Here is a 13,643-nt window from a genome sequence, read left to right as displayed (position 1 = left end):
TATTACTAGACTTTTTGGACCTGAATTGTGCTTTTCCTTGAATGTTTTGAATTTTGGCTTGAGTGTTGTGATTATTTTATTAAAATGAGATTCCAGTCCTATTGTCATGACTAATGTTTATGAGAAATATAGCATTTCACTTTAATGATTTTTTTAAATTATTCTAAGGGGCCTAATCTTTTTTAGTGGAATAAACTTTAGGTTGTATTATATTCTATAATTCACTTGAAAATAGAGTTCATCTTTACTTGACAGCCGAATTTTGTGTACTGCATCTTTTCTGAGGGAGAGAGTTGGCAAAGAAAGGCGCTTGTTATAACGATCCACACATATAGACACATATTATTTAGAAATGAAAGTGCTTTGAATGATTTAGCTTATTTTCATTTTTTTTTTCTGCAGTTGTAATCATATGACCTGGTTTTCTTTTTTTTTTTTTTTTTGAGACAGAGTCTTGCTCTGTCACCCTGGCTGGAGTGCAGTGGGGCTGTCTTGGCTCACTGCAACCTCCGCCTCCCAGGTTCAAGTGATTCTTCTGCCTCAGCCTCCCTAGTAGCTGGGACTACAGGCGCATGCCACCACACCTGGCTAGTTTTTTTATTCTTAGTAGAGATGGGGTTTCACTGTGTTAGCCAGGATGGTCTCGAACTCCTGACCTCGTGATCTGCCCACCTCTGCCTCCCAAAGTGCTGGGATTACAGGCATGAGCCACTGTGCCTGGCCCATATGACCTGTTTTTCTTTTATAGATGGGGGAGAAATATGGGAAGTGACTTGGTGTCAGTCATCTGTGTTGGTTAAATCAAGAATATAATCCGTATTTTGCTTCCGAGTAGCTCTTTATAACAGTGATTGGTTACTTTGGGAGTAAAGATTATTATTTAGAGACAGAGTCTTGCTTTGTCACCCAGGCTAGACTGCAGTGGAATGATCGTAGCCCACTGCAGCCTCAAACTCCTGGACTCTGGTGATCCTGCCTCAGCCTCCTGAGTAGCTAGTACTAGAGGTGCATGCCACCATGCCTGGCTATAATTATTACTAATTTACGTTTAGCATTAGTTTTTTTCTTCCAGTAGGCTATTTTACCTTATTTATTTGATTTTGATAAAGTTTGATTATTTCTAGTTTCCTTCCTTCTATGACCCCTACCTGTTGTGGGTCTCCAGGCAAGCAGTGCACAGGTAGAGCCATCCTTAGGTAGCCTTTAGACTTAATATTAGGTGAGCTCTCTCCACAGATAGCCTCTCCATTATTTGAATGGAATTATATTTTAAGTTTGGAAATATTTTTCAGCTTATTTAGCCTGTTGAATTTAATAAAAATAATATTTAATCTTTTCAGAGGTCGAAACAGTAACAAAGGACTGCCTCAGTCTACGGTGAGTAACTTTAATGTTACTTATTGGGGAAAATTAGTAGCTAAAACATGATCTCTAACCACAGACCAAATGCCAAGGCAAAAGATTCCCTTCTTTTGAATTTTGTCACAGATAACTTGACTGTTTAAGTATATTATTATTAGCCTATATGGTTTTTTTTATGACTCTATGTATAAAATGTACAATTACTTGTTGTATTAGTCCATTCTCACACTGCTAATAAAGATATACCTAAGACTGGGTAATTTATAAAGGAAAGAGGTTTAATTGACTCATGCTTTGCATTGCTGGGTAGGCCTCAGGAAACTTACAATCATGGTGGAAGGGGAAGCAAACACATCTTTCTTCACATAGCGACAGGAGAGAGAAGTGCTGAGCAAAGCAGGGAAAGCCCCTTATAAAACCATCAGATCTCCTGAGAACTCACTATCATGAGAGCAGCATAGGGGAAACTGCCCCCATGATTCAGTTGTCTCTACCTGGTCTTGCCCATGACACACGAGAATTATTATAATTAAAGATAAGATTTGGGTGGGGACACAGAACCAAACCATATCATTTGTAAATAGTATTTTTGTCATGTGTAATAAGAAGTCATTTGTTCTTTTCTAAATGACTAAGTGCAAATCTAAGTGAAAAACCTCCAAAAGATACATAGAACACCAAGAGTGGAGTCTGCAGAGTTCTTTATGCTTTTTACTTTGAATTAATGTGCTTTTTTTCTGCTGCTTTCATTTTTCTCCTTTGGCTTTCTGGTCTTAAATTTTGGAATGTTATCAATGAAAGTGAACCGGACATGAAGGGCAGAAACTATAAGTTCCACATGATGGAAGAAATAAATGAGAAGCTGTCACAAATTTTTGAGACTTTGCCTTTATTAGATTGTTTTACAAGAATCAGGAAGATACACACGTATATAGTAGTAATATGGAATAGTGTGGTTGATCAGACTTAAGCACTGTCATTGATGCGGATGTGCTGGGAGAACCCAGTCAGGGTTCTTCTATGAAGGTATGACCTGGCTTCCTACCCCATTTATTTATCCTTCACCCTTCTTAGGGTACATTTCTGTGAGTTTTAACAATTGCATACAATCAGTGTAACTACCACCACAATCAAGATAATAGAACAGTTTCATTGCCCACCAAAATCCCTCAAATCACTTTTTAGTGAACCTTCCTCTCTCCAACCATTGATTTGTCTTCCATCCTTATGGTTTGTGTCCTTCCTCCTCTATGGAAGTTTACTTTTGCTTTTTTATGTCACGTTTAGTCAAAATATCATTAGTTGGTATGACTGATAACACTTGAAAACCTGACCTTCTGTTCCTTCTGTTCTCTACGGAAGCAAAATATTAAATAAACAAAATCTTCCTTTAATACATGTAGGATATCATAAACCTAACTAAACATTTTGCAACAAAATAAACGTTAGCTTTATATGCAAATGTAAATACAGACTGAGCATCCCTAATCGGAAATGCTCCAAAATTTCATATTTTGAATTAGGGATGTTCAAGCACTAAGTATAATGCAAATATCCCCAAATCCGAAAAAATCCGCAGTCTGAAATACTTCTGCTCCCAAGCATTTTAGATAAGGGAGATTCAATTTGTACTAATTTCTAATAGTTTTTTTTTTTAATATTCCAGATTTCTTTTGACGGAATCTATGCAAATATGAGGATGGTTCATATACTTACATCAGTTGTTGTAAGTTATTAGATTATTGGGGATAAACTGCCTTGGGGGTAGAATAAAGTAATTCCATGAAGTTAAAATGTGGATAAATGATTGTCAAAGTAACACTGCTTAGTTCATGTTTAGTCAGGATGATTTAGAGAAATAGATTAGAACTCCCTTTATCCAGTCTAATGTAATTCATTGTAAAAGTACAGTTGGTCCTCTGCATCTGAGGGTTCCATATTCATGGATTCAGCCAACCTTGGATCAAAAATATTTGATAAAAAGGCCAGGCACAGTGACTCACGCCTGTAATCCCAGCACTTTGGGAGTTTGAGGTGGGCAGATGGCTTGAGCTCACGAGTTTAAGACCCGCCTGGGCAACATGGCAGAACTCCGTCTCTACAAAAAGTAAAAAAACTAGCCAAGCATGGTGGTATGTGCCTGTAGTCCCAGTGACTTGGGAGGGTGACGTGGGAGGATTGTTTGAGCCTGGGAGGTGGAGGTTTCACTGAGCTGAGATCATGCCCCTGCACTCAGCCTGGTCAACATTGCCAGACCCCTTCTCAAAAACAAAAACAAAAACAAAATTTTTTTTTTTTTTTTTTTTTTTAGTAAAAAGATGCATGGTTGCATCTGAACCAAAGATGTACGGACGTTTTTCTTGTCATTTTTCCCAAAACAATACAGTATGACAATTTACAAAGCATTTACATTATATTAGGTACTTTAAGTAATTTAGGGATAGTTTAAAGTATTTGGGAGAACGTGCTTAGTTATATGGAAATACTATTACATTTTATGTAAGTGATTTAAGTATTATGTAATTCAGTATCTGAAGGAGGTCCTGGAACCAATCCCCTACCAATAACAACAGACAGCTGTATTCTTGTTAACCCTGCTGTGTGTGTAAAATAACGTTAGTAGTTGATTGTCTTTTGTACATTATTTTGTCACTTAAAATAGCTGGGGTCAGAAATGCTTGATGTTAACCCTGCTGTGTGTGTAAAATAATGTTAGTAGTTGATTGTCATTTGTACATTATTATGTCACTTAAAATAGCTGGGGTCAGAAATGTTTGACTTCAGTATTAAAATTTGTACTGCAAACTCTGGGTAGAGCCTCCTGAAGAATTTCGAGAGTTCAGTGTATTGTTAATGTTTTGAAATTTTTTTATTGTTTTGTTAGTGAATACCTAATATTGAATGAAGCCTGATGAGGTATAAAAAGTAAAATGAAAATAAATATCCCTGGTGACCGGGTAGTATACTGTTTCTTTGATAAATTAATTATATGTTTTTAGGGCTCCAAATGTGAAGTACAAGTGAAAAATGGAGGTATATATGAAGGAGTTTTTAAAACTTACAGTCCGAAGGTAATTTTTACTTTTTTTCTTTTTCTTACAAAGTAAAAGAACATTTTCATAGTCAGTGTTTTACCTAGTTTTTAAAGCCACTTTGAATGATTTTACTTCTCAGTTCCAAATACTGATTATTTTACAGACTGGTTTGTGTAATCAGAAAGACTTGATGTGTGTGCTTATTAAAATATTTCAACCATTTTTAAGCATTGTGAACTAATAGAGGGATGTGGTGGTTTATTTTTTCCTCTTAAAAAATTATTATTAATGTACTTAAGACAAACCATAGCAACAAAAAACATTTAGATGTGAGGATTTTTAAATGATGGAATGGATAATAGATCATATGCCTGGGAAAAAGGGTATGATTATCAGGTTCTCTTGAGATTATTTTTGTCAAAGGCATATAAGAACTGGTACCTTGATGAGCTAAAGAATTCCTAACAAATTTTATTTTGTAAATGTTTTGAATATTTACTTGTGTTTTTCATTTTAGTGTGATTTGGTACTTGATGCCGCACATGAGAAAAGTACAGAATCCAGTTCGGGGCCGAAACGTGAAGAAATAATGGAGAGTATTTTGTTCAAATGTTCAGACTTTGTTGTGGTACAGTTTAAAGATATGGACTCCAGTTATGCAAAAAGAGGTGGGTTTTGATGTCCTAAATATGCCTCATGGTTTATTTGATTTATTCAAGCAAAGATTTCCACAGTGGTCTTACAAACTTTTTTTTAAAGAAATATCTGGGCTGGGTATGGTGGCTCATTCCTGTAATCTTAGCACTTAGGGAGGCTGAGGCGGGTGGATCACTTGAGGTCAGGAGTTTGAGACCAGCCTGGCCAACATGGCGAAACCCCGTCTTTACTAAAAATACAAAAATTAGCTGGATGTGGTGGCGTGCGCCTGTAGTCCTAGCTACTAGGGAGGCTGAGACAGAATTGCTTGAACCCAGGAGGCAGAGGTTGCAGTATCGCACCACTGCACTCCAGCCTGGGCGACACAGCAAGACTCCGTTTCAAAAAAAAAGAAAGAAAAAAGAAATATCTACTTTCTAGAATAACCCAAGTAAGGCAATTTTTTAGAAAAATGTTAATTTTAATGCATTTTTGTTGGAAAACAATTAGAACTTCAGGGAAAAATTAAATAGAGTTTTTGTAATCTCTTAAAAAATTAGTTTGTAAAACATTTTCTACAGTTTTGTGGTCAAGAATGCTACTGATTATATTCAACTGAAAATTTCTTGTCCCATTTGGCCTATAATGCTTTAGTTTCTAAGTGGGCATGTGCCAAATCCTGGAAAGAAATCAAAGTGTAGGGCTAAGGAAGAAAGGTAGAGAACAGTTGGTAGAAAACAATTGTCTAATGAAAATGAAAAAGGGTGAAGAAGTAGAACCATGTGTATTTAAAAAATATTCAGAGTATGAGACAAGGTTTTGAGAATTTAAAAGCGATTATGTAGTTATATTAAAAATTTAGTCTCTTTTTAAGTGTCCATTGATGAACAAAGTGGGAATTCCTGTTACTCATTTGCAAGGCATTATTGAGTGTTCAGTAACATGTTGCAAGGCACTTCTGGGCAATCCTGAACTTGGTCCTCAAAATCTTTTTTTTTTTTTTTTTTGAGACGGAATCTTGCTCTGTCCCCAGGGTGGAGTGCAGTGGCACGATCTCGGCTCAGTGCAGCCTCTGCCTCCTGGATTCAAGCGATTCTCCTGCCTCAGCCTCCTAAGTAGCTGGGACTACAGGCGTGTGCCACCACACCAAGCTAATTTTTGTATTTTTTGTAGAAACGGTTTCACCATGTTGGCCAGGATGGTCTCGATTGCTTGACCTCGTGATCTGCCCGCCTCGGCCTCCCAAAGTGCTGGAATTACAGGCATGAGCCACTGCACCCAGCCGGTTCTAAAATTCTTTTATTTATTTGTATATGCCAAATTCTGTAGTGAAATATGTAATTCTGTTGTAAATCGTAATTCAGTGCAATTTGATTTTCACTATTCAAATCTATACCAAAAGCTGTTTTTATTGTTGGGCTGATTCTTCTGCACTGTTACTTGGAAATAATAATATACCAGGATTCTTTCTCTTAGACTTAGGAGTCTTTCTCTTGGCTTGCTTTTTCAGAGGCTAACAGTACTGGGTATTCTTTAACTGTCTTGATATGCTGATGAAAGCACAGTGTTCTGTTTTTGAATCTTCTCAAATGTCCTTGTCTTTGATTCACAACTCTTTGTCTTAAGAGGCCTTTAGCATCCCATACAAGGAAACAAGTCTTTTTTTAGCTGCTACCTTTGGAGTTGATTTTGTTTATGCCTAGGAGCACTAAATTATTTATACTTATACTATTGAAATATTCCACTGTTATAAATTCAAAAATTGACTTTGGAAGATAAAATTTTAGTTGAATTTAATACATAGCACTCTGGAAAGAGTATTGGCCACAACAAAAAAAAAGGTTCCCTACTCTATTGAGTACCAGGTCATTTAACAGCCATTTACGGTATACATTCTCTTTTTGTTTTTATGATGAATTGATATCTCCCAAATGTGAAAGAGTGAGTATTTGAGATGTTTGTGATAGTCCATTCCTTGCTCCTCTTCAAAATTAATGTCATTAAATTTTTATTACTTTATTAGATCTTCATTTCTCAGATAATTTTAGTTCATTATAGAAAGGCAAGAAAATACAGATCAGAGTGACAACTATGAAAATCTCACTATACTCATAAAGGGATGGGTATATTTTGCTATATATTACAAAATTAGTTTTCTTGATGAGGACATCCACTATTGGAGTAATTTCAGGTATCTTATTTTTTCTTCTCTCTCTCTTTTTTTTTGGAGATGGAGTTTCGCTCTGTTGCCCAGGCTGGAGTGCAGTGGCCTGATCTCGGCTCATCGCAACCTCCGCCTCCTGGGTTCAAGCAATTCTCCTGCCTCAGCCTCCCGAGTAGCTGGTTACTGAGGCTAATTTTTGTATTTTTAGTAGAGACGGGGTTTCACTATGTTGGCCAGGAGTTCACTACGTTGAACTCCTGACCTCATGATCCTCCTGCCTCGGCCTCCCAGAGTGCTGAGATTAAAGGCGTGAGCCACCACGCCTGGCCAGCTATCTTATTTCAAAACTTACAGTGGTTTAGTGAATTACACAATTGCGTCCAGTGCGTAGTATCCTGAAAATAGTATTAAGTCATGTGTTTAGGACGTCAGGTCTCTTAAGCTAAGACTATCCAGGCAGAAATTGCCCTCTTCTATAAAAGAAGAAAAGTATTAATTAGGAAGTACTATCAGTATGGAGAAAACCATTTTAGAATTATTAATTGACATGGTTTCCTTTTTTTTTTTTATTTCGAGATGGAGTCTGTATTGCCCAGGCTGGAGTGCAGTGGTGCGATCTCTGCTCACTGCAACCTCTGCCTCCTGGGTTTAAGCGATTCTCCTGCCTCAGCCTCCCGAGTAGCTGGGATTATAGGCATATATCACCATGCCCTGCTAATTTTTTTTTTTTTTTTTGTATTCTTAGCAGAGACAGGGTTTCACCATGTTGGCCAGGCTGCATGGTTTTTGATAATAACAAAATTAAGGCATTTAGTCCTGCATCTAGATTTTTTTATTTTTTATTAGAGACTTACTCAGATTACTCCCAAAGTAAAGGAAGGTAGGGTTTAAATCAATGCTTCTTAATGCTGGGTTCACGTTTAGTCACCTGGGGAGTTTTTAAAAATGTTCTCACTTCTAGGGATCCTAGTTTAATTATAATTAGCCTGGATGAGGCTCTGGGCAGTCAGGGGTGTGAGCTATGGGTTTCATGTGATGAGATCCCAGGAGTGGCTCTGTTCTGTGGCCTTGAGAATTTGTGCTTTCTAGGCCAGGTGCAGTGGCTCACGCCTGTAATCTCACTTTGGGAGACGGAGGTGGGCAGATCATTTGAGGTGAGGAGTTCGAGACCAGCCTGGCCAACGTGTTGAAACCCCGTCTTTACTAAAAAATTAAAAAATTAACGGGATGTGATGGCACATGTCTATAATCCTAGCTACTAGGGGAGAGGCTGAGGCAGAAGAATCGCTTGAACCTGGGAGGCAGAGATTACAAGATCACGCCACTGCGCTCCAGCCTGGGCGACAGAATAAAAAAAGAATTTGTGCCTTATTTTCTTGCTTCACAGTCCCCTTTCTGTCTCAGAATTGGCAACTGCCTGAAATAGTCTCTGCTGTTATCATTTGATAGTACTTTTCCACATCTTGAATGGATAGATGGATTGAGTGTTTTTTATAACAGAAGTGGAGGAATGATTAGAGTATACTAATATGACATTGTAGTTTCCTAAAAGATATGAATTGATTTCATTTCTGAGCTTTTATCTTATAATTCTCTTCTGTAATAGTGCTGTCAAATTATTAAGGTTGATAATATTAACTAAAATTTGAGTGCATATTCTATGTGCCAGACTCTGTGCTAACAGATTTACCTACATTTGTTCACATAATCATCACAAGTTGTTTCTGTAGTAGATACAGCTATTATCCACGTCATAGATGAGGAAACAGAGGCATATTTAGGAAACTTGCTAAAGTGAGGACATAAATCTAGCTTTTCCACTCTAACTCATGTTCTTAACATTATACTGCAGTGACATAAGTTACGTGGTTTGGTTTGTTGTTTATCTCAGTTGTCATAAGTCGAGTTAATGTTTGTTTGTTTTGAGACAGAGTCTTGCTCTGTCGCCCAGGCTGGGTACAGTGGCGTGATCTTGGCCCACTGCAACCTCCACCTCCTGGGTTCAAGCAGTTATCTCGCTTCAGCTTCCCTAGTAGCTGGGATTACAGGCACGTACCACCACACCCGGGTAATTTTTGTATTTTTCGTAGAGATGGGGTTTCACCATGTTGGCCAGGCTGGTTTCAAACTCCTGACCTTAGGTGATCTGCCCACCTGGGCCTCTCAGATTGCTGGGATTGTAGGCATGAACCACTGCGCCCGGCCAGTAAGTTGCGTGGTTGTTAAAGGATTTCTCCACAAATAAAGCTAAAAAAGTAAAAAAAAAAAAAAAAAAAAAAAAATTCTCAAGCAATGTAAGATGCAGACTATTATGTTGTTCAAGGTTTTTTTTGTTTGTTTGTTTTTTATCTTTGGCTTTATTTTGGGGGAGACCTTTTTTTTTTTTTCTTTTCCTTGGGACGGAGTTTTTGCTCTTGTTGCCCAGCCTGGAGTGCAATGGCGCAATCTTCGCTCACCGCAACCTCCACCTTCTGGGTTCAAGCGATTCTCCTATCTCAGCCTCCCGAGTAGCTGGGATTACAGGTATGCGCCACCATGCCTGGCTAATTTTTATTTTTAGTAGAGACTGGGTTTCTCCACGTTGGTCAGGCTGGTCTTGAACTCCTGACCTCAGGTGATCCACCTGCCTAGGCCTCCCAAAGTGCTGGGATCACAAGCGTGAGCCACAGTGCCCAGCCAGGGAAACCTTTATTTTGAGGCAGAGTCTTGCTCTGTCACCCAGGCTGGAGTGCAGTGGCGTGATCTCAGCTCACTGCAACCTCTGCCTCCTAGGTTCAAGCGATTCTTCTGCCTAAGCCTACCGAGTAGCTGGGATTATAGGCACCTGCCACCATGCCCAACTAATTTTTATATTTTTAGTAGAGACGGGGTTTCACCATATTGGCCAGGCTAGTCTCAAACTCCTGACCTCATGATCCACCCACCTTGGCCTCCCAAAGTGCTGGGATTATAGGCGTGAGCCACCACACTGGGCTGCTGGGGAAACCTTTTAACGAGTAAGGTCAGTGTGACTTTTAAGTTCTTGGTGCTAACATCATTGATTTCAATAAAGTTTAAAAGTTATACTCATGCATATATGCAAATGAATAAAGGCTTTGAAATAGTGACTTCTTACGGTACAATGAATAAGTTTCCTTTGGTCTCTTGAATGTTATACATGTTCCAGTTTGATTTACTGACAAACTGAAAGTACCTTTACGTCATGTGAACTGTGAGTCACCTTGGCACATTCATAATTAGAAGAGACCATCAGATTATCATTGGAAAATCAGTTTGTATTTATCCTTTTTTTTTTTTGAGACGGCGTCTCGCTCTGTCACCCAGGCTGTGCAGTGGCGCGATCTCGGCTCTCTGCAAGCTCCGCCTCCCGGGTTCACGCCATTCTCCTGCCTCAGCTTCTCCGAGTAGCTGAGACTACAGGCGCCCGCCACCACGCCCGGCTAATTTTTTTTTTTTTTTTGTATTTTTAGTAGAGACGGGGTTTCACCGTGGTCTCGATCTCCTGACCTCGTGATCCGCCCGCCTCGGCCTCCCAAAGTGCTGGGATTACAAGCGTGAGCCACTACGCCCGGCCTGTATTTATCCTTTATTTGAATTCCAGTGCAGACAGATCTGAGATTCTCTTCATTTTGCCAAAACTTCTTAGGGCCTTCAGTTGCTTTTCCTCTGTATTCGTGTACCTTTGGAATTGTCCTGTTATCTCTGCTTGTTTTTTACTTGATTTTCCATCCATTTCCAGTATTCCTTTCTCCTCTATTTTTTTCCTTCATTTTCTTTCTGCTCTTCCTGTTGCACCATTATTCATGTTTTTTGCTTTACTCCAACTCAACTATGGCTTTACTTCTGTTTCCTTATTCCATTGTTCCTCATACTTTTTCCTACTGCTTCATTTTCTTTGTAGTATTCTCAGCCTAGATGATAGGCATCAGCAAATCTACTCATCAGTAAATAAATTTTATTGTAGCATAGCTATGCCCATGCATTTGTGCATTGTCTATGGCTGTTTTGATGGCTGTAGCCATAGAGTTGAGTAGTTGTAGCTGACTGTAGGACTTGTAAAGCCAGAAAATTTGACTGTCTCTTTACAGAAAAGTTTGTCAGCTGTTGGCCTAAATCATATTTTCCGCTGCATTTAGGGCTATTTAGGACTGATAAAAAATACGTGCTATACTGGCTTTGGTGAAGTAACACAGAACATGCTCTGTCCTTTAAACTTACAACTAATTACATGCTTTGATTCTAATACTGTATAATATCCTGCGATTCTTATTCATGACCATTCTAATTGGATTTAGTCTGAAGAATTACTTTTGCTTAACAGATTCTTTGTCACATTTAGTGAAAAATCATATAGGGGGAAGGTTGGTTAATGGAAAAGATCTCCATCAACTAACCACTCCCTTCCTTATCTACAAATTTATCTTCTTCCTCTGTGCCATTTTTTTTTTTTTTTTTTTGAGATGATCTTGCTCTGTTGCCCAGGCTGAAGTGCAGTGATGCGATCACAGCTCACTGCAGCCTCGACTTCCCAGGCTCAGGTGATCCTCTCACCTCAACCTCCTACATAACTGGGACTATATGTGCACATCACTACGCCTGGCTAATTTTTTATATTTATATTTTTTGTAGAGATGGGGTTTCCCCATATTGCACAGGGTGGTCTCAAACTGCTGGGCCTGAGAGTCTTCCCACCTTGGCCTCCCAAAGTCCTGGGATTACAGGCATGAGTCACTACACTCTGCCTCATTATTATTTTTCCTCTGGTTTTAGTAGAGAGGATTTTTAAGCCAACTTCAGTCATGCCCTTGACTCTCTCCCTTCTACCTACGTCCTTGTTCTTTTTTCTTTTTCTTTTTTTTAGATGGAGTCTCGGTCTGTCACCCAGGCTGAAGTGCAGTGGCGTGATTTCAGCTCACTGCAGTCTCAGTCTCCTGAGTAGCTGGGGCTATAGGCGCCCGCTGCCACGCCCAGCTAATTTTTGTGTTTTTAGTAGATACGGGGTTTCACCATGTTGGCCAGGCTGGTCTCGAACTCCTGACCTCAAGTGATCACCTGCCTCGGCCTCCCAAAGTGCTGGGATTACAGGTGTGAGCCACCAGGCCCGGCCATCTTTTTTTTCTCCTTGCTCTTTTATACCACTTTTCTGTTTCTGGACTCTTCAACATCTGCCTTTCTAGTTAATCTTTCCCTTTAGCATGAAAACCTATTCACTTCCTGCTCATCCTAAAAAGGATTCTTTTTTTTGTTTTGTTTTTGTTTTTGAGACGGAGTCTCGCTCTGTTGCCCAGGCTGGAGTGCAGTGGCACTATCTTGGCTCACTGCAAGCTCCGCCTCCCGGGTTCACGCCATTCTCCTGCCTCAGCCTCCCCAGTAGCTGGGACTACAGGCACCTGCCACCACGCCTGGCTAATTTTTAGTATTTTTAGTAGAGATGGGGTTTCACTGTGTTAGCCAGGATGGTCTCGATCTCCTGACCTTGTGATCCGCCTGCCTTGGCCTCCCAAAGTGCTGGGATTACAGGCATGAGCCACCGCGCCCGGCCCAAAAGGATTCTTTTTAATCCTGAATTCTTCTAGCCATTATCCTGCCTAAGGCTACCATTAACCTCTAACTGCCAGGTCCTTTGAAATCTTTTTCTGTCTGTATTGCTGCACTTGAATGTTGGTTTCACCCTCCTTCAGAATTTGCTCTTCTGTATTTTTTATGTTTATTGATCATTCCTTCCCTGCCTCATTCCTGGGCTTCTTTTCCGTCACACACCCCTTAGATGTGTGTCCCCAGTGTTTGTTTCTTTGCCTGCTGCTCTTGCCACATGACACTCACACACTGCCAGCTACCACACACAAGTTCCCTCCTGTCATGTGTGTATCATTGTCCTTACACCATGTTGTATTAAAATTATATGCTTGTCTCCCCTGTTATACTTTGAGCTCCTTGTGCTCAAAGTAAAGACAGTGATACTGTCTTTATTATTTATTCTCATGGTCTAGTATAGTGCTTTGGCGCATAGTACAGGCTCAATATAAGTGTGTTTGAATAAATGAAATTCAGTGCCTTAATACACTTTTGTAGAAGCATTATTTTATGGAAAGAATGAAAAAGCCGTTAGTGGTCTTACATATATAGTCATTCAGCAGATACTTAGAGAGCTCTGGGATGTGTTCCTTGCTGTGCTTGTTGCTATGGACAGTACAGAGAAATATAAGAATCTATTTTGGGTCCCTTTTGAGAACCTAGTGAAACTGTATACCTAGTGAAACTGTATACCCTCACCCTAGAAAAATTTACACACATGTAGATTTTACATGTAATTCTTTTAAAAATTAATTTTTTTTTTTTAAGAAACAAGGTCATGCTCTGTCACTCAGGCTGGAATGCAGTGGTGTGATCATGGCTTACTGTAGCCTCGACCTCCTGGCTCAAGCAACTCTCCCACCTCAGCCTCC

At 39.4% G+C, this 13,643-nt stretch overlaps 1 protein-coding gene across 16 annotated transcripts in view; it reads left to right on the top strand.

Annotated features, from left to right (window-relative positions):
• The window catches only part of ATXN2 (ataxin 2), a 149,917-nt gene that overhangs the window by 43,705 nt on the left and 92,569 nt on the right, over window positions 1-13,643 (top strand). For all 16 annotated transcript variants that reach the window (XM_030821405.1, XM_030821399.1, XM_030821398.1 and 13 more), the window contains exons 2-5: window positions 1,341-1,377; window positions 3,029-3,088; window positions 4,362-4,433; window positions 4,915-5,065. In XM_030821405.1, coding sequence (XP_030677265.1) covers window positions 1,341-1,377; window positions 3,029-3,088; window positions 4,362-4,433; window positions 4,915-5,065 — 320 coding nt within the window. The remainder of the gene's footprint in view (window positions 1-1,340; window positions 1,378-3,028; window positions 3,089-4,361; window positions 4,434-4,914; window positions 5,066-13,643) is intronic.

The sequence above is a fragment of the Nomascus leucogenys genome, chromosome 10 (genome assembly GCF_006542625.1).
Source record: "Nomascus leucogenys isolate Asia chromosome 10, Asia_NLE_v1, whole genome shotgun sequence".
Taxonomy (NCBI): domain Eukaryota; kingdom Metazoa; phylum Chordata; class Mammalia; order Primates; family Hylobatidae; genus Nomascus; species Nomascus leucogenys.
This window is presented reverse-complemented; position numbering and strand designations above follow the sequence as displayed.